At 43.8% G+C, this 20,685-nt stretch overlaps 1 protein-coding gene and 1 long non-coding RNA gene across 2 annotated transcripts; one reads left to right on the forward strand and one right to left on the reverse strand.

The window, feature by feature from the left end:
* Window positions 1-420: 420 nt before the first annotated feature.
* Window positions 421-10,774, reverse strand: LOC103059837 (uncharacterized). Its single transcript, XM_007435230.3, has 7 exons — window positions 10,378-10,774; window positions 7,593-7,706; window positions 6,785-6,931; window positions 5,588-5,731; window positions 4,657-4,791; window positions 3,517-3,675; window positions 421-1,973 (listed from the first exon to the last, which is right to left on the reverse strand). Exons 1-7 carry the CDS (start codon window positions 10,424-10,426, stop codon window positions 481-483), a joined length of 2,241 nt encoding a protein of 746 aa, XP_007435292.2. The 5' UTR covers window positions 10,427-10,774; the 3' UTR covers window positions 421-480.
* Window positions 9,400-20,587, forward strand: LOC148216111 (uncharacterized). Its single transcript, XR_015796030.1, has 3 exons — window positions 9,400-9,719; window positions 9,854-9,965; window positions 20,108-20,587. It is a non-coding gene; the product is annotated as an uncharacterized LOC148216111 (long non-coding RNA).
* The last annotated feature ends 98 nt before the right edge of the window (window positions 20,588-20,685 follow it).

A 20,685-nucleotide genomic window follows, 5' to 3' on the forward strand; every position in this document is an offset into this window, starting at 1 on the left:
ACCACTATTTTGGGTGTCCAAAGTGAAGTATCCAAATGGGTGGATTTGGTTAGAAAAGAAGCTGTTTCAGTGCATATGCAGAAATATCTGAATGAAACCAACGTCATCACCAAGTTCCAGATTCAGCCCTCTCCCCTTTGAGTCAAATCGCCTAAGGTTTGTGAAAGATTTGGAATGTCGATCCTGTTCCTTACAGAAGGGGGCAAAATACCATTCCCTTATACATTTTTGTACAGTACATTCTCTCCTACTTACATATAAACATACATACTTTTTGTTGTACAAAACTGAAGTTTGCCAAATGTTAATTTAGCACCTCAATTGCAAATTTCACCCTTCCTCTTTTGCAAACTCTGTGGATATGTGAACCTAAGTTCTTTTTTGAAGAGGATTTTTTCCCCCAAGTTCCTTTTTGAAGAGGGTTGGGACAAAATCCAGACCCCTTGGTCTCAATTCAACAAACGTACTCTCCCCTTTGCCTTAACAAACTAAGGGTATAAGGGCAGCTAACAAAAGAGTGAGTGAGAAGAGCCCAAAATGAGAGGAGAGGCCAAGAGCTCTGCTGTCAAGGTTGACTTTTCCTGCTGCGTTGCGTTCTGGACTTTTAGCGTTACTGTAGGATGAAGTGCCAGCATTCCTGATAGCATCTTCTTCTGTGACTGGGCTGCCTGTTCCAGATGAAGACACCAGGTTCACTCCAGGTAGTTTTTGAGACCCTGGCCGTTTGCATGGAATCTTGTTTTTGGGACGGGAGGTACCAGTCTTGCCTTCTGTGATGAAAGAGCTGTTAGAGATAGGAAGAATATTGCTGGCTATGCCATCTGAAGGTAGACTATTGCTGGTGGGGGCTGATACGAGACTACTGTTATCAACAACAAAGTTTTTATCACCAGTTGCTCCATGGCCACCCTCCATGTTGGTGCTTCCTGAGGTATCAGTGACAGGAGAATGAGGAGATCCATGTTCCTCTGTGGTTAAAACAGAAACATTATATGTGTTTTCTGTGGAAGATGAATAGGATTCCAATTCATTATTGTTTTCTCCTCTGACAAAGACACCAGCATTGGGAGTGTCTTCAGCAGAGCTGGAGGTGTTTTCTGGGGTTCCACTTTCATAAAAAGAGGATGCAGGGGGGGTGGAAGGAGAACCTTCATGGTCATTCTCATTGGCGACCATGAAGTGTTCCCCAGTGGTGGTGCCCTCCTCTTCTGCCTCACATTCTTCACTTGCTGAGTCATTATCATTGGTAGAAGCTGTCAAGACCTCTTTGGAGGCACCTGTCTCAATGGAGGAGGAAGTGGTAGCAGTGTTAGTAGTGTTTCTCTTGGGAATAATGAACGGTATCAGCACAGCAACACCACCATAATTGCCAGAAGAGGGGGGGCTGCTACTTGAATTGCTTGTGTCCAAGGTTGTTATAGCTGAGGAACTGCCTGAAGAACCATGCTCAGAGTATGAAACACCTGTAGGGGAGGATGCATTGCTTTCAGAAGAATTTCCAAAAATATTCTCCTCATATGGATTTCCACCTGCAAATACATGGTCATGTTGGGAAGATGGCCGGGTGTCACTCTCATTAACAAAATTCTCACTAGCTTCCTTTTCATCAGCAAGGTATACAGTCTCCCCATCAGTGTGGTTTCCAGGAGATGGGACCTCACCAGTAGGTGACTGTACTACCACCATGGTACCATCTTCCGCCTCATCTGAATAGAAGCAATCAGGATCTGGTATGAGCCCAGATGGTGTGGGGCTGGGCGTGGCACATTCTACTTCCTCAAAGTATTCAGGGCTATCAGCAGGGACTCTGGGTATTGTGATGACACCATCTACAATGCGGTCGTTGCAGAGATTCCCTTGGCAGCATATGATATCAGCATTGTCCAGTTCTTGCACTAAGGCTAAAAGAGAGCTTTGGCACATGGCAGGAGAAGCACAGCCTTTGAAAGTCACGAAGCTCACATCTTTCCCAGCTGCAAGGAGAGAAAAAGGGTGAGGGAGAAGAGCAGACATTATTCATCCAAGAGTTGATTAGACATGGGAGAATTGGCCTATGGGCCCACCAGGAGATGGGATGTGTCCCCATTCCTGAGTCACAGGCCATCTAAGGTCCAGTCCATCTTATGACCATTTCCATCCAAATATGGAATCTTTGTGATTCTCTATTCCACTGCCATTCTAAAGAGGAAGCAAAAAGACTTCGTGGTTAAAGTTGTCCTCCCGCCCCCAATGATTCTGCGGGTAAATTGTCTGAGTGTAACTAGAATGTAGGCAAGAGTATACATAGGTCCTGTTCCACCAGCTGCTAGTACAGAAGCAGTGGCATTTCTCCCAGCCTATGCTGCCTTCTGAAGCCAGTGCTGGTCAGACGGCCCAGTCCCCGATCTGAACCTGTAGCTTAGAGTTCAGGATTTCAGACTCCTCTTTTGGGTTTGCACAACAAGCTGGACCCATTTCAGCTGGGCTTTTGGCCAAGATATGGAACAGAAACTGCCTTCATCTCCCTGAGTGATGACCTATATAAATGTAATAAATAAATAAATACTGGGAACTGGATGGGGGTGGGGAGCGTGGCTCTTCTCATTCTCTTGGGCCTTTTGGTAATTTTGGATGCCATCAACCATCATCTCCTTCTGCACAGGCTGGTAGAATTGGGCCGTGACGGTACTATTTTGCAGTAGTTCTGCTTCTTCTTACCTGCTTCTTACTGTTTGATTCTTAGGCTATTGATTTGTGGTATCACACAGGGTACCATCCTGCCCCCCTCTCCATGCAGTTCAACATCTGAGAATGGCCATCCAGAGCTTTGGAATGAGGTACATGCGAATGCTGATGAAACCTAGCTCTTCTGCTCCTTACCATCCAGCAACTGGTGTCTCTGAATGTATTGGATAACACTGGATGAATAAAGGCCAGTTGAAATAAAGTCTAAACAAGATACGGGTGCTGTTGGTAAACAGGATTCTGGACTCAAGGATTGAGGTTCAGACTGTGGGATGGCAGTCCTGAAAGAGCAGGTCCATGGACTAGGACCATTCCCTGATCCTCAGTTACATTGACCACCAGGACTCAGCTGTCGCTGGATTTGCAGGTGATGGTGTGGCAAGGTGGACAGAGAAGGAGAGAGAAAACTAGGCTGGGGAACTAAGAATCACCATCTATTTTAGCTCTCAGCATAGTTTCATGTATGTTGGCCCATGAGGAGAATGCCTTCCAATTTGCAAACTCCACCCACCTTCCAGCTGCTGGAAAACAGAGTCTAACCAGTATGGGCTGAGGTCCTGTAGACTTAATAGAAATACTTCAGGATTGGCACACCACATTAGCCTCGCCTCCAGTGGGGTAGGGTAGTTTGTGGTTGAGTTGTGGAAACCCAGCCATTGCCCGAGCATGTTGAATCAGGCATTCTTGGTTTTGGTTTGGACAAAGCATGTTATGTGAGGTAGGATCCTTTATTAATCCAGGTTTAGCACATTATATAAGCCAGACTGGAAAGTTCTAAAATGAAACACTCACCTTTACGACTGTTGCCAATCCCTTCCAGACACATGCTATTGATGCCAGTGCACTGCACTTTAGAGATGGTTTGGTTGGTGCAACCAGCACCAGAGCCCTCTTCATCCACACAGCTATAGCACTCCAATCCGTTTGCTGCCTGGCTTTGCGCATGCAAATCTGAAAAGGGGTGGGGGTGGGGGTGCAAAGCAGGAAACATCTTTGAAACATTTGTGGGTCATGATCATGACCTTGAAATTCAAGCTGTTAACCGAAACAGTCAAACCAGGAGTTATTGGTTCACACGCATAACAGAGTGCAGAGGGGGTCTCTTTCCACAGCAGAAGGCCCATAGAAGCCCCCCCAGAATTCTCTTTCATGCACAGATCAGATGCAACCCATGCTACATTTTGAAACCTAGTCACTTATGAGATTAGTCCTCTCCCACCTTTGCCAGTTTTCTTCTGTCTGAGAAGCACTGGGTTGTTTGCAAGAGGAAATAAAGAAGCAAAGAGGAGGCTGACCACCGTGATCTTCCAACTCTGCCTGCCACTGTTGTAGCCAGATGGCTGAGTGGAGTTCTTCCTGACTGAAGCCAGTGGAAAGAACTGTCCCATGAAGAAGAGAAGCAGTGGAGAAGGACGACTTACCATCCCCATTTGCTATTGCTCTCACCTATGGGGCCAGGGAAACCCTTGGCCCGCGAAGAAGAACAGACTTCCACAGAGACAGTTGCTATGGGGAACCCATTTGGCCCATCCTCCACAGCCCATTTCCATCACAGCTGGCCATAAGAGGAACCATGGAACCCCAAGAACACATGCTTGAATCGTCTGGTTTTCCAGGACTCTTTCAGGCTAAAAATCAGGTATCTATATGTGCTTTAAAGTCACCCAGAAACCAGCCATGGAGTAGCCCGCATGCAGCCTCAGATAATGGGCTCCCCATTCCTTATCTGATAGTCAGCTAGGACCTAGTATGGCTGCTAGGTCAGCTAAGAAACCAGCTGAGGAACTGTAAAATTTCACCCTCACCCTCCCCATTTGGGTTGAAGATTGGGGTGGAGAAATGGGTTGCCATGCTGAATGCATCCTGAAGCTACCTGCAGACTTCAAAATGATGCAGTCCTACACATCACGTGCAATGGAGGGAGAGGATTACCTGGGGTGAAGGTGTTGCAAAGTGGAGTATCACAGCAGCTGGCATGGATGGTCTGGCCTCCTGAGTAAAAGCTCAGGGTATCCTCACACCGGGGGAGATTGGTACAGCCTTTCAGCTTGAGGTTGGAATAATGACCTATAAGGGAGGAGTGGTCTATTACACCTAAGATGTTGAGCATTGTTCCTCCTTCCTCACCTGCTGCTTGCCTCTAACCCAGAGACATGGGACCATAGTTCAGTAAGGCATACCTCACCACTGGGAGGTCCCAAGTGATGGCCTTTCAATCTAGCTGCATGAATGATCACCCAGATCTCATAGCTTGGCCTCTTTTCTTTATGGTCCCCATCCTCTGCTTCTGGTAGCATCCTGCCTAAGAAATCCTTCTGGAGAGTTTAGCAAAGGTTGCACACTCTTTGTTGGACCTAGTAAAGGTATCATCCAGGGACAGAAGTTGGATGTTGTGGTGGTAAAAGATCCCTCCGACCCATACACATGTATGCTGCATTCATAAGATGGGTTTTGGCCACAACGATGTTAAGAAATCTTTTTGTGGACCAACACCAGTATCTTGTTTTTCCTTTATGTATGCCACTCTGAATCTGGTTTGCATATGCTCCATTCCCACCAGCTGTGTTTCCCTAAGACCTTTCACAGGTCAGTTACAAACTTAGAAGCTGCATTTGTGTATCGTGCTAAGCTTGGTTAGTTTGAACCTTAGTTCATTTTTTGGGGTCTTAGCATGTTGTCTGAACCCAGGCTTTTTGGTTAGGTATGGTTCAGTAGAATGTGCACTCCCCCCACTCCAGAAAAATAGATTATTCCAATAATCAAGTTAAGCACATTGGTGCAATTCTTCCATTGGTCTTCACCCCCCTCTCCAACCTACCTACCCCTTTCCTTCTCTTTCCCAGATAGCTCTCCTGCTACTTACCCAGCTTCCCTGTGATGTCAAGATCCACACATTGGTCCTGATTCCCAACACAGCTGAGCTGAGTGCGAGAAGCTTCAGGACACCAGGCTCCCTGGGAGGCACAGGTGTGACAGCGCATGTGATTGGTTGGGGCAGGATGAGAGACTGGGGGAAGATGCACAAGAGGGTAGGAATCAGCATGCATTTGGAGGGGAGAACATGGGCCAGGTAACCTCAAAACTCCACTCCAGCTCTACCATTCTGTGATTTAAGTTATAGATGGGTCTACCTTGGTTCCTGGTTAATACATGTTCAAAAATAGTTTGCCATTACCATCTTCTGGGAGCTTTTTCAATTTCCCAGTCACGTCTACAGCCCTGGTATCACTAGGTGGCTCCCCTTCCAAGTACAAATCAGACCCAACCCTGCTTAGTTTCTGATCCCAGCAAAAGGAGGCAAGATCTTGCCATCTGACTCGCCCTCAGTTCATTTGTCCTGTCCTTTCCCCTCTCTTTTTTAAAAAAAATAAAGTTAGTCGCTTTCATCAGGTCTTGAAATAAATGACTTCTGAGGCATTTGAGCTACAGGCATTTCCATGTGGTGCAGGGTTTTGCTCCCCAAACCCTCAGCAGCAGTTTGAAGATTAGCCAATGGCATCTGTGGGGTGGGGAGCATAGGGGAAGTGTCAGTTTAAGGAAAGCAGCATTGTGGCATCATAGGTAAGCCTTACCCCTTTTCTAATGTGCAAGGCAACATTGCACATACCCCCAAAAGCTTGCGGTGCAACATTCCCCCCCTTAAAAAAAAAATAGAAAAAAGCAGCAAGATCTTGTTGGGTGCTCACGAGACTGTCCATATTTGATTGGCTTCTACAGCCTTAAAAGCAACTTCACACCACCTAGGTTGTCATTTTCACCTTATCGTGATTTGTACGACATGCCTGTGCGGCCTTTCCCAATGGAATGCTCTTTGTGCTGAACTTCAATCCCCAGAATTCCTAGCCAGCTGGCTGGGAATTTGGGGAGTTGTAGTCCAAAGCATCTGAAATGAATGAGAATTATTTCTGAAGCCATTTCGCCTTCTACAGTCCCCCTTCCTCCAGCGACGGTTGCATCCTTTAGAAGAGACACGTTTCCCCCCAACATCCTCTGTCCTTCTTTTGCTGGAATGGGACCCCCTCCTGGCCCAACCTGAAGGGGGCTTCCCTTCAGGACTCACCAAAGTAGGTCTCGTTGTTACAGCCATCCTCCATGCAATAGTGTGCTTGGTACGAAAGAGACATGAGATGTGAAGTCAGGGAAATAGATTCAGAGGGATAGAACTGGCGAGCGCAGCCTTTCCTCACGGACTGGAATTCCAGAAAGGCTGGAGAAAAGGAGGAGATGGGAAGATTCTTCAGGCTGGACCATCAGTGACACGGCCAGGATGGACAAGATGTGGTGTGTGTGTGGCAGGGTATATTCTCTAGGTATCCTGTTTTCCCACTGCTTCCTCCTCCCTTCCCACAATGTGAACAGGACTAGTTGGTTTTCCCTGTTTTATTTTGACAAACAGAACTCTCTTGAGGTCTCTTCCCGTGTGTGGCTTTGAAAAACCGAATGAATACCCCTTCCCTTTTTTCTTTGCTTCCCCTGCCCTCACCCCAGGAAATACAAAGAGCAGGGATAGATGTACTACCATTAGACTTTGGGACACCTCTCAGATCATGCGTATGTTGCTACGGCCTTTTGCAACAATGGATCCCAGGAAGTTGACTTTGCCAACACAGCTGCCCCTTATTTTCGTATGTTCAAACCATCCATGGTCTGGCTTCCTCGCAGAAGACAAGAAAATTGCTATACGCATCGGTACAGATAGGGGCATTTGCAAGGCATGGTCCAAAAAGTTAAGATGGTAGCTGTAACCGTGTGATTGAAGCTCAGCCTCTTTTGAAAACTGGGCAGAGCTCTGATTGTTCCATTTTGGCTGCCATCCTGACTTTTTGGACCATACCCTGCAGACCTCGCTGGGTACAAATGACACTTACAGACATAGGCCTTTCGAACTGATGTTGTGCAGCTGGCTGAGGGATCATCGCAGGTCACGTTCTCTCCAACACAGTTGTATTCCCCGTGGCACGTATTACACTGCAGGCAAAACACTGGGAAGAAAGGAAGGTAAATTACATACTGTAGCTCTAAGATTGCCATTCTTTCTTTCCTTAAGGTTTTTATAGCCCACCCAACTTGGAGGATATCCCCATCTTTAACTGAGCACAGGAACAGATGCAACTGAAAGGAGGGGACGGTTGGGGGTCTCTGTTGTGCACTTATTTAAAGCTACAAAGAAAGAAATAGCATGGATTAGATTAGAAAGAACACAATAAATGCTGACCCTATTAGGAATGTATTTTTAAATCTGCCCCCTGTGAACATAATTTCTATGCCTCTGCTTTGCCTGGTTTGCAACCCACTGTAAACCATGCAACAAAAGGATTTCAGAAAACCCAGCTGCTATTAACAGAACTTTAACACACAGTTTCAGGAGCTGGAAACTTGAAGGTGGACTCATCCTTACTTTCGTCTTTTCAGCTTTTCCATATTCGTCACCCTACCTAACTGTGCTGCCTCTGCAATTACGTGGCAGAGAACATTGAGGACTAGAAACTTCCTTTTGAGAGGGGTGCTATTAAATCTAAAGCCAGGGTTTTAAGAGTCTTTTGGGGTATGTAGAACCAAGAAGAAAGTCTGGTTTTGTTCTTAGTTGTTTTGCATCTTCCATGTCTTCGGAAGAGGAGGAGGAAACACTAAGTGATGTTTACATGAAATCTAAGGTAGCCTTTTGTAGGGTGGAGTCGGGTTATGCTATTATCTACTATAGGCAAGTGGAAACACGTCTCATCAACTTCACTCTTAGACCAGTTTATTATTGTGAATAAACCTATCCCTGTTCTCATGGTACAGGAGACATCTTGCACTGAACTATGTTTCCAGTGAACATCGTTCATTGACTAACTCATAATCGGCAGGGTTTATGCAACTTGCTAAGCCATAAACCAGCTTCTGCAATCCTGGATTTCTATAATGCATTAATCCAAACTAATAAAGCCAGGTTAGTGCAATGTGTGAATCTAATCTTATTAAATACAGAGAGGAGGGGACAAGAAAACAGCAGGAAATCTCGCAGAACTTGCTAAGCCACAAGTAGATGAAACGCACAATGGCTCTGCCTGATGCGCCACCCAACCTATGTTCACTTTTGCTTAAAGATGCACAGGGCCAGAGATTGCCAACTTTTTTACCAGACTGGTGGCCTCATGGAGCATCATCTCGACTTGCTATTTTTTATACTTGTTAGTCCCTGATGCTGACCAGGAAGTAACTGTTCCCACATCATTTTCCTATTCAGCCGCCAGTGCTGGCCACCAGCATGCAAATACAGGAAGACACATCTATAACAAAAGCACATTTCCATTATAAATAAGCCAAGGCATGTTTTCTCACAAGTAAGTCCCGCTGAGTTCAGTGGGGAATAGTCACAAGCTAGGGAACAGAGGCATCCGGGCCGAAATCTGACATACATTGATGCAGAAATAATTCCTGTTGGACATCAATGGCTGAGCAGCCAGCAATAAATCCTATTATTTGTGATAGCATCAGAGATGTTCTACGCCTTTTATTCAGGCCACATTAAGTATTCTGAAACTCAGCCAATCCTTACTTAGCTTTTTAAAAATCAGTCACTGGCTTTTGAAACATTAAGCAAATATTTACATATCAAGTTATTTATACATTACAACCACCCTGAACAAAAATATCTTGAAACTCTTTCTAAAGGAATATAACTGTCTTTGCTCTCGGTCACTTTCCAAATGACCTGCTAATTTTGCACACAGACTGGAAGAAGAAACTCAGTTTATTTTTTCACCTGTTCCAGCATAAGAAAGATAAAGATAGGGGTTGTTTATTTTCAGGGAGGACACAGTATCTGCCCACTGATTAAATAGGACAAAGCTTAATATTCAGTGAATGTTTCCTTTCAAACCTGTCAAACTTGTTGCAGATATCACTGCTTAATTATTACAGCTTACATGGGCTCAGTGATTTTCCTGTTATTACAACTGGATGCAAACAATCCATCAAGGAGGTTTATCAAGCTTCTTCTAAGCTTCCAGGTACAATGGGTTGGTTACTGCCGATGGGTGGTGGAACAGTCTGAAGTGGGGCCAACTATTGTTAAAATGCAATGATCCATTAAACTTGTTAATTTTGCTTTGCCCAATAAACTCTTACCAGGTTCTAATTCCAGGTAAACAGGACTGGATCGCAATCTACAATCTACGTGCTGTGAGCAGTTGAAGTCTATGTATGGAGGTTGGAGAACATGGCCTATGTCAACAATCTTACTTTGTCCCTTGAAGGTAAAGTCCATTCTGAAGCAAGACATTTACTTCTAACACTCTTAATGTGTTAGAAATTAGAGCTGATGGAAAAGTTAGAGATGCTAGTGAAATTTCACTGCAGTGAAAATGTAAAACGAATTCTAAGGCGCCTACCGCATAGAACAGTTAAATGTAATCTAAGAAAGGCCAGAGGAGATCTGGTGAAGAGAAAGTTCTCCAGAGGAGAGCTGCATGACATTTTTTCCTAAAGCAAAATCCAAAACAAGAATAAAGATTCTTCCACAAGCAAAAGAGCTGAAGAACTTCCAGGGAAAGCAGAAAAATTCTGATAAATTGAACAAAATTAGAGTGTTAGAGTTGAGATTCATCTTTGAATATCAGTAACAACAACCGTAAAAGTAGTCTATCGAGGCACCCAGTCTTGTTTTACCTTGGCTGAGGAGGGTGAGCAGCAATAGCATTATCAGGATCTTGGCCATCTTGAGATGCCTCTAACTTCCCCCTTTGTATCCTGTTCCCTGGATGTGGCCAGCTACCTGTCATTGCCTCTCATAAGCTTCTAAATACTCTTTGCCAAGCCTTCCCTTCTATATGGACCTGCCCAAAACCAAATGCCTCTTTGGGTTTCCATTGGTCTCAGACTAGGATCCTCCTCTGTCCCAATGGGTGGAAAAGGACAGTTTCATTAACACGGCCTGGCACGTGAGCAGTCATCCCAGAGGATGCACAGGATGAGATCCACCCGGTATCAGGATGAGTCACAGCTGGGATTCTGCAGGAGTCCTTGAAATCATCCCAAAGGATAAATGGGAAGATGAGCACATCAAGGTTCAGGAATCCAACCTAGCTGGTTGAAATGAGAGGGAGGAGAAAGAGAGAGAGGAGAGAACAACCAGGCAGAGAATGGGAGAATGCGAAGGAAGAGAAAGGAAAAAAGAAGTCAGTCTGGAAAGAATGCTTGCAAGCAGATGGCCTTCACAAAGAATGCTGAGATAGGTCTGTTGCAAAGCTAGCAACCTCATTCACGTAACATAGGGTTCCTCAACCTCAGCAACTTTAAGATGAGTGGACTTCAACTCCCAGAATTGCCGGCTGGCTGGGGAATTCTAGGAGTTGAAGTCCACCCATCTTAGAGTTGCTGAGGTTGAGGAACCCTGACGTAACAGGCAAAGCTTGGTTAGTTTTAATCTTGGATTTGGGTTGGTGTAGTGTCTTATGTAAACCCAGCCATGGGGTTAGTTTCTGGTTCAACGTGTTGAGCAAACCCCGAAAAATGATACCAGGTTCAGTATGTTGCAATGCAATACTGTTTTATCTCATCCTTTTTTCAAGGACTTTGGAATAGCTGATGATGGACAGTGTCCCAGCAGTCTGGCTCTTACATCACCCTGGTTCTTAAACCAGGCTGTGTAGCACCTTGAATTTAAAGGTTAAAAAAAAAGTGTGTTGGAACACACGGGGTGCACACGTGGGACAGAACTCCAACTTTGTCTACCTTTTCTAAGCTGATTAGAGTCAATTTGATGGGAGCAGCAGAGAGTCCCTGAAATAAATAATCTCCTGAAACCAAACCCAGCAGTTTCCAGGTTGTCATTATAGCACAGCCAAGTCTTGCAATCCCAGGAAAGATGTAGCTGCTTTAAGGAGCTGTTGAGAAGTCTGATGTGAGCAGCTCCAGGCACACCAAAGCACCTTTTGCCTTCAGCTTGAAGGTGCTGCACACCCCTGTTGTGTGTGCACGTCACATAAAGACTGCCCTAAATATTTTATCTGTGCAATTGCTCCGATAAGGAAGGGTCATCACTATGTTTGGAGGCACCAGGAAATCTATGATGGCTTTAGTGATGATTCAGTCAGTTTGCCCTTCTTTAATTGATGCCTCTGTTCTGGTGAAGGACCAATAAAAACACCCCCTTGCTAGATAAGTTTCCAGAAGGGTGAGCGTGTTAGTCAGTTGCAGAAATAACATTTGATATCATCTTAAAGCAGAGGTGGACTTGAAAGCTGGGGTGACTCAGATTTGCACATAATCCCATACTTCTTGGATCCCCTGCTGATTGTGATTCCTACAAACTGACAGGACAGATGTTCTGCCATTTGGGTATGTTTATCAGATCTGGCTTGCAAAAATCCAGGCAGCCATTAGAGGGCAGCAAAGAGATCCAGAAACCCCTTTGTTGTGATCTTGTATTCATTTGGATCTTTGCAACCTGGATTTAGAAGCCTTGATCTGAGGATAAAAAAGGCATGACCCCACTGTATTGGGAGCCCTAACAAACACCATGCTGAACCTGATTAGTGTTTTTCCCCATCTTAGCTTACTGAACAATATCATCCTCTTTTGTTAGTGTATGGTTCACTGTATTGTGTGAACACAGCTAATTCAGTAACTGAGTAAAGACAGCCAGTGGGGAAGGGGGAACTAAGCTCCCTTCCAGATTCTTGGAAGATTGTGTAGTCCAATGATTGGAACCTGCAGGCAAGTAGACAACCAGTCCTATTCTTGACTCTAGAGTTGGGTGAGTCCTGTCTCATCAACCTAAAGATGGTAGTTAAGTTACTTCTGTGTGTTCTCTTGGTATTCACTTAAGATAGAGACTTTCTGGTCCCAGTATGAGTTTGGATTGGGTGTGCCCTGCCTTCTTAGTCCCTTTGGAGAGAACTAACTCCATCATTGAATCCGGCCCAACCAAAAGAATGTGCATGTCCTCCATAATTCACATAATGTTCACAGGGAACATTCCACAATGGACAGAAGGATTATGAATGTTTTAGCTATGCACATGGATTATAAGGAGCATGAGATGCTTTGGTGGGGGGAAGAGTGCTCCCCCCATCTTGCTTGCTCCGTTCCCTGCTGTATCATTAGCGCTCATTGACCCAAATTCAACACACGCAGCTCTACTCCAAAGGGCAGCATTCACTGTGGAAGAACGGTTGGTGAAGTTGACAGACTTTGCTGAAATGGATCAATTGACTTCTTTGATTGGAGAAAAGACACTATCGACATTTATTGATGACTGGAAACCTCTTATGGATTTTTTGAGTAAAAATGAAAAAATGAACTTGATTTATGGTTTTGATGATTAGACAGGATAGATTACAGAAAGAACAGCATTATGATGTAATTTTAGAGAGAGAGGTTAAAATATAATTGTGCTTATAACTGCTGGGAAGAATATTGGAAGCTACTTCATTATATCTTTTTTCTTTCCTTTCTGTTTTTTGGGGTTTTTTTTTTCCAAATCAATTTGAAAATTCTCTTCGAATTGATTAATTCAGTTTGAATATCTGAACTGGATTGAGTCTCAACACTGATTTGAATCAAATTGATTTTTTAATCAAATCGGATGTGGCCTGATTTTCGCAGGCTTATTGCTTGCAACCTCATGCCCGCTTTTGGATCACATCTTCTACACAATACTCATTTTTGGAGAGAATTTCTTTTTTATCCTTTTGGGTACTACGTGAAGCTGATGATGCCCTGTAAGTATCAGATTGCAAGAACAGGATGCTCACCTTGCTGGCAAAATTTGGTCCTGGCTGCACTTAACTGAATTAAAAGTTCCCCAAGAGACTAGTGGTCCTACTTAATCTTTGGCTGAGTTTCTCTATTGCTGAATTTGCTAAATAACAATGATACAATAAAAATTCCCTCTAGTCAAGATATTGATATTGGGCACTTTCTGAGGTTTTCTTGACAATGCTATGGAAGAGGGTTGCATTGACTTCTTCAAGCCTACAGCCTTTTTATTCCCTGGCAGTTTCCCATCCAAATGGTGTTCAGGTCCAAACCGGCTTAGCTTTTTAAAGATAGCCAGGTTTAGATATTGCCAACTTCTATGCCACAAGATCACAGTTCAGTCTACCAAACACACCCCAAAGAGAAGGAGCAGAAGTTGTCTGGGAGTGACTCTCTCCCCCCCCCCCCATCCTTATCAGGGTATTTTGCACAGAAAAATAATTCCTACATGTTGACTTACAGCTATTTGGGGGACCAAATTGCCCTTCTAAAGCCTTCCACTAGCTCGGTTCCTCTCCAGCCAGGTGCTTCTATTCCCCAGCTCCATAAGGGCCCTTCCTGACGTTGGCATCCTGCAGACACTTTCCTTGACTCCTACTGGCAGGCAGTAGTAGTTCCCTTCAGGGCATTCCCAGTCCTTGCTGAGAAAAGCAAAGGAGTCCTCCTATTCTGCCACTTTCAAGCAGAGGAGGAAATTGAGTGGGTTGAAGACCAAGCACTTGGGTTGTGTAAGCAGAGTGACAGCTTTTCATTCTGGATCACTCTGTCCAAAACAATGGCCCCAAAACATCACAGAGAGTTCTTCTATTGAGAACTCTAGGCAAGCAAGCTTTTTCTTGGCATGCTCTATTCCATTCCTTCACGTTGAGTTGCCCAGGTAGCCACTGAGCAGTCTATGACCATTGAGTAGATTCAATTCCACACATTTCTAGGGCCCCCCTCTTCACAACTTATGGGGCATAAGCTTCTACCAATTTCTCATGCATTCAGAAAGAGGCATGGCTTTGGTTGCCCTAGTCACACCCACCATATTGACACTCTTGACACCCTCACACACCCCTTGTGGATGCCCCTGCTTCTAGCTTTCTTCCACCTCTCAGAAGCATTCTTGAATCATCTATTTAGACCTCAGTTAACAAAAATGCCTTCCTGATATACCTTCTGCTGCGACACACTGCAGCTGCACTACAAGAGGCATGGGACAGATCCCAGATCAAGGTGAGGCCATTGGTATTTATGACTATACTTGGAGCCATGGTGGAATAAAGGGGGGAAAAACACCCAGTGGAGAAGAAAGCAAGATATCAGTCATGCCAATGTTCTCAGAAAGGAAAAAAAAAAAAAGGGAAACAAACGAAGGGGATGCAAACAAATTCTCATTTCTCAGAAGCCAAGGACTGCATCAAAGTCTACCATGTGACTGTCAGGAGTGAGTCAGCCGAAATCAACTGAGTCCTGTTTGGCTCTGTCCATATTTGGGGATGTATTTAGGAGTGTTTTAGGCCAATTGAGCTTTATTGGAAAGGTGTGTATCCCTCCATGCAGTCATATAATTGTAGGGTGTGTTCCCATACCAGATGGCCCTCAGAGATCTGTCTGGACTTCTCTCCATCAATTTCTTCCATGTGTGGATCTTACTACACCTTAAGAATGGGGCTATACTTCATCAAATCTCATTTGTGAGGGAGGGTGGGAGAAAGAGACCTTTCCCTTCCAAATATTGAAGCTTTGTGGCTATAGAAAATAGATGATATCTGGTCCAGAAGGGCAAAATCTATATCCATGCTGTCTATGGGTGACAGTAATTGTAATCCAGCATGTGTAAAGGTCACCAGGTTGGGAAGGAGGTTGCAACTGATGTCAGTGACAGTGGAAATAAGAACTGAAGGGGAGATTTGTTGAGTTATCGCAAACAGAAGTTTCAACTCAACATTGGTGTAGAAGCTCTTGATTGCTCCATAGGTGAAGTTATTGGCTGGGATGATACAGAGTTGGCTTTGCTCTTAGGCAGAATGCTGGGAAGGAGCAGCAAAGTGTTGGAAGAAAGTCTATCTATACTTCCTCAACTAACTTCAGTTAGGGCAATGGGGATTAACCCATGACTAGTGTTGAAGACAACTGCCAATCAGGCTAGCTTTTGTTAACAGAATGCACTAATTTGTCCTCATCTTAGGCAAAAAAATGGTTAATCCATTTTGACATCCATCAGCACATTTCCTCAACATGTTTCCCACCTGCCAACTTCAGAACTTCCTTTCCAACTTATGGAAAGTAGCGAGCCCTGAGCAAAGCTGAAGACAAGAGCATCTGGTTTTTTTTTTGTTTTTTTTTGTGGGGAAGTGGTTGCAAAAGACGAAGTAGTGAGAAACAGCAACAAAAGCCATCTGAACTCTTATATTGTCCCTTAGGTTTCTGGGAAGGAGACAAGTCAAGTACATGATAAAAGCTTAATGTAGAAGGTCTATTAAGAAATGGCAACAGCAAGGGATAATTAACAATTGAAGAGGTTGCCAAGAAATGGGTCAGGGATCTATTTATTTTTAATAGCATCACACCATTAAATCAAGATTTCCTAAATAAGTAACCATCTTCTGCCAGATATAATTGTGTTGAGCATAATAGCGGGAAGAAATGTGTCAAGTTGGAAGGCCCCTTACTGTAAACAGCAAAAAGAACCTTATTCTTGTGATGGTGGTTGCGCTTCCAATTCTGTTTGACCCGATGGACATCATTTTGCCGGTAACTGCTTCTTTGGGTTCCGCTAATCTCCTGCTGGTATCATCAGTGACGTATCTACCCACCTTCTCTTCTGTTGTCTTGTTCTTCAATTGCCTTTGATTTTTCCAAGTAGCAGGGTCTTCTCCAGTGACTCTTGCTTTTTCATACGTGTCCAAAATATTTAAAGTTTAGCTTAGTTATTAGTACTTCCAGTGAACAGTCTTGTTTGATTTCATCTAGCAAGGTGTTCTCAGCAATTTTCTCCAGCACTAAGTTCAAAGGCATCAGCTGTTCTTCATCTTTTTGGATGGCCCATCTTTCTCAGTCATGGATTACAACTGGGAAAACCATGGCGTTGACAGCCGATACCTTTGTTGTCAGTGTGAGATTTCTGCCCTTTAATATTTTGTCTTTCTCCCAAGTAGCCAACATCTCTTTATTTCACGGCTATAGTCACCATCCCTGTGAATTTTTGAGCCTAGCAGGAAGATAAAGTCTGTTACTACAATGTGATCTCCACCCATTTTGCACTGGATTGGCATTGCCTGCTGACATAATTTTAGCTTTTTAAAAAAAAAAAAAATATTGAACAGCAGACTGGTATAGTACTTCCTTTTAATTTCAACAAGAGATTCTGTAAGTCTTCCTTAAGGACATCTTAACAGCAACTGGCTGAGAGCAGACTGACTTAATATGTGTGAATTCAGCCATTCTGGCCTGTAAATCATGGTTTATAGTTCAACATTTGTTACCCCAGCCACCTGTGGTTTATTCAACCAATCGTGATTAAACATACTGGCTCAGCACAGTGGGGAATTTATGCCACTGGCTTTTCCTGCCCAGACTTCATTCTTATCCTTGCTCAGAAGCAAGCGGCATGGAATTCAATGGGTTTTACTTCCAAGTAAAACAGCACAGGGCATGTTGCTTTATCTACTGGCCCTTCACTTATTGCGATTTCCTCTTTTGCCAAATTTCAGCAATCCCACAACTTCCCAGAGGGAAAACAAATACATTGCTGAGTTATGATGCAGAGTCCTTTAATTTGACTCCTGTAGGCAGTAATGATAGGAGGGTGCCAGATTAGGAGCAAATATTCAAAGCTCTCTCGTGTGCCTCACCTTCTACAAAGCATGGCAGAAAGTTTGGCTCAAAGGCAAAATCCAGGCTGGTGAAAACCCCACAAGAGGTTGGGTAGATGTTTTTCTTCATCATCAGATTGTTACGGGTTACACAGCTGCCAGGTCACATTTTTAGTTTGCCCTTCAAGAAATCCAGTCTATCAGTGGCTTGTTTCAAGGCTGGGGATGACTTTATGCAAGTGTGTTCTTTTATGACTGCAGCCAACATTTCTCTCCTGCAGCTGCTCTGGCTTTTTTCGTTTTTGTTCATGCGATTGGTCAGAAGTTTTATTCTGGAAAATAGTACTGTAACCAGCTATAAGAATGTGGCAGAACTTTGGTGGGTTAGAGTACTGTATTGGTGTAGACTTGTTACACAGTTTTTGGAGATTTTACATTTATAGTAGGTGTGTTCACACCATCAGGTATTGCCCAGACTTAACAGATCCATTCACATAATCATTTAAGCTTGCTTAGTGTTAACCTGGGGATGCGGTGGCCCAGTGGCTTAATGATGCTGAAAGTTGCTGGCCAGAAATGGTCAACGCTTCAGTGGTTCGAGTCCAGCCTTCGCGTTAGCAGGGTGAGCTCCTGTTTCCTCCCCAGTTCCTGTAAACCCAACAGTTTGAAAACTCACATGAGTAGATAAATGGGGACTCTCACTCCAGTGGGAGGAAAAATGCTGGCGGCGCCTTGCAAAAAAAGGAGTCGGGAGCAGTTGCCGGTAAGCGCAAAAAAAACCCGTGTGCGCCCAAAAAAAGGGTGCGAAGCAATGGAAACCCCGCCTCCTGTGTTCGCCAGCTGGGCTCTGCTCTAGGAAGGAGGCTCTGGCAAACCACTTCCGAAACACTTGCCTTGAAAACTGCAAGGACTCGTCCAAGCAGTCACTGCAGAGTCGGTAACGACTGAGCGCAGATAAAAAAAAAGTGTTAACCTTGCTCAGCTCTCTTGGATCTGAAGATGTTTTGTGAACCCAGCCTATTGGAGTAGCTTATGGTTTAATGCAGTGTTTCTCAACCTTGGCAACTTTAAGAGAGAGAGAGAGAGAGAGAAATGTTTTCTGTTCTTTTCTTTTTCTTATCTCCCTTTTTTCTTTGTCTCTCCTTTCCTTTTCCTTTTTTTTTTCTTTTTCACATTTACTTTACTACATTTTTTCTTTGGATGTATTTCTTATTATGTATGTAAAATATTTTAATAGAAACTTTAAAAAAAGAGAGAACGCTATCAGGGTGGCGAAGGCCATTAAAATCTCAGCAAACAAACAGCAACCCTTAATACAAAGAGAAATTAAGTGCAGTGATCCTCAGATTGGAATGCCAGGCTATTATCCTACTAACTTACCTGCCACAGGATGATTAAAAGAACACCATTCCAATGAGATATTTTGATTTAGGGGTGCTGATTGGCTGGTTCCATTTCACACCCCTTTGGGAAATGTCTGTGGGAATGTTATGTGGGAAGGGAATGTCCCATCTCATTCCTGCAGGCTGGATAAACCAGAGAAATGCAAATTCTCATGAGATGAGGCTGAAATGATGGCTAACTCTAACGCTAACCCCTCTTGAACAGAGCCTCTGATGCCAGGTTTCTATTGCCAGAATGACTCTCTTCATGGGAGCTCTTCATTCTCTCCCTGCAGGATGGCAAGATAAGGAGCTGTGTCCTAATTCAGATCATGCATCTGCTTTCCAGAGGCCGCCTTCAGAGCTCTGGCTCACTACTTCATAATGGAGAGTGCTTCAAACCTGCCCGCTTTGCCTAAAACCAATCAGGGTAGCTCACTGTCTTAGTATGACATAGAAAATGAAGCCCTCTAGTTGTCTCCTCAGCTTGCATTCATCCCACTTCATTTTCTAAAGCTCTTTTGTGTGTGCAACCCACCTGTTAATTCTTTTAAATGTATTAATTCAATTTGTATAGCTGTCCATCTCACATTTGTGACTTTGTGGGCCTCTGATCCCACTCTTGTGGAGATTGTCCCATTTTTCCCAGGACCTCTGATTGCCTCCTCGGCTTACATTCATCCCACCTCGTTTTCTAAAGCTCTTTTGCCTGTGCAGCCCATCTGTTAATTGTTTTAAATGTATTCATTCGATTTGTATAGCCGTTCATCTCACATTTGTGGCTTCATGGGCTTCTAATCCCGCTCCTGTGGAGATCATCCCATTTTCCCCTTGGACCTGTCCTTATTTTAACTCTTTTCAGTTGATTCTCTTTCCTGAATTCTTCCCTCAGAGACTTGCCTCAGCTTTTGCTGCTTACTTCAATCCTTTTGCAGGTGATTTCCACTTCTCTGGGCCAGCCCAACTAATAGACAAAGTGTAGCAGTGGCCTTAGGCAACAGGTTTGGAGAAGCATCAAGTGTGACTCCCCATCCTCTCCTTCCCAGCCTCCCCTCTTGTCAAAAAACAGTGGTATAGGTACAGTGACTGTACGTCCTTTATTTATAAAGGACAGTCTTTTATTTCAGAAAAATTTATTTTTAATTTATTTATTTAATTTAATTATTTATTTAATTTAATTATTTATTTTCTTGGGTTGGCTCTTGAATGTTCCTTTGTAAAGCAAAGTTATAAACGTAAGCCATTATTTTTTTTAAACCCTTACAGTAAGAACCTCTTTCAGATTTGCCCCCTTTTCAGGTTTGTCCTTTATTTTTTTCCAAGAAAATATGGTCAGGGTAGGTTTGTGTCTGTCCTGCACTCACTAAGCACAGTTGACCAAGACACCCAACTTCCCTTCCCAAAAACAGCATCATTGCCACTTATATTTCTTCTTCTTCTATTTTTTTTTTTTAGGATTGAAAATGGCTGAAATGGTGTAAGATTTCCTTGATTTCATCTGAGATCTTGTGCAAGAATGCTACTCTCTTGGGCTGAAGTCACTAAAATGTCATGCAGTCTGGTGATCTCAAAAGGTTTGGGACAATTTAGGGGAGGGCCCTTGAGCCTGAGAAAGTTGTTGGCCCTCATCTGAGTAAGTTTCTTGCTTAAGAAGGCATTACTGCAGTGTTTTCTCAACCTTGGCAACTTGAAGATGTGTAGACTTCAACTTTCAGAATTCTCCAGCCAGCCCTGCTGGCTGGAGCATTCTGGGAGTTGAAGTCCATACATCTTCAAGTTGCCAAGGTTGAGAAGCACTGCATTACTGTATCTCTTTGGCTGTCAGATCTGCTGTCAGTTTTGTTCATGTCCTCTGCCTTGGTAGGAAAAGGACCTTTACTGGCCTTGATTGTGTAATGTTTGGTTTCCAGAACCCCTTCTTGAATAAATTCCAGTTTGTCAATGTGCCACCTTGATTGTCAAGGTTGATTTAACTTAGTTACTGAATTCACTTCTTTTTTGCATTCACAAAATGCTGGCAGACACATTCACAG

Source organism: Python bivittatus, unplaced genomic scaffold (genome assembly GCF_059951505.1).
Source record: "Python bivittatus isolate LINGU-HERP-01145 unplaced genomic scaffold, Pbiv_v1 ctg000310_np1212, whole genome shotgun sequence".
In the NCBI taxonomy this organism is placed as follows: domain Eukaryota; kingdom Metazoa; phylum Chordata; class Lepidosauria; order Squamata; family Pythonidae; genus Python; species Python bivittatus.

Excerpts from the sequence above, each read along its gene's own strand:
- LOC103059837 (XM_007435230.3), bottom strand. The coding sequence starts at position 10,426 with ATGGCCAAGATCCTGATAATGCTATTGCTGCTCACCCTCCTCAGCCAA. Across the intron at positions 3,676-4,656 it reads TTGCAACACCTTCACCCCAG|ATTTGCATGCGCAAAGCCAG; the intron begins GTAATCCTCTCC and ends ACCCCTTTTCAG. Across the intron at positions 1,974-3,516 it reads GATTGGCAACAGTCGTAAAG|CTGGGAAAGATGTGAGCTTC; the intron begins GTGAGTGTTTCA and ends CTCTCCTTGCAG.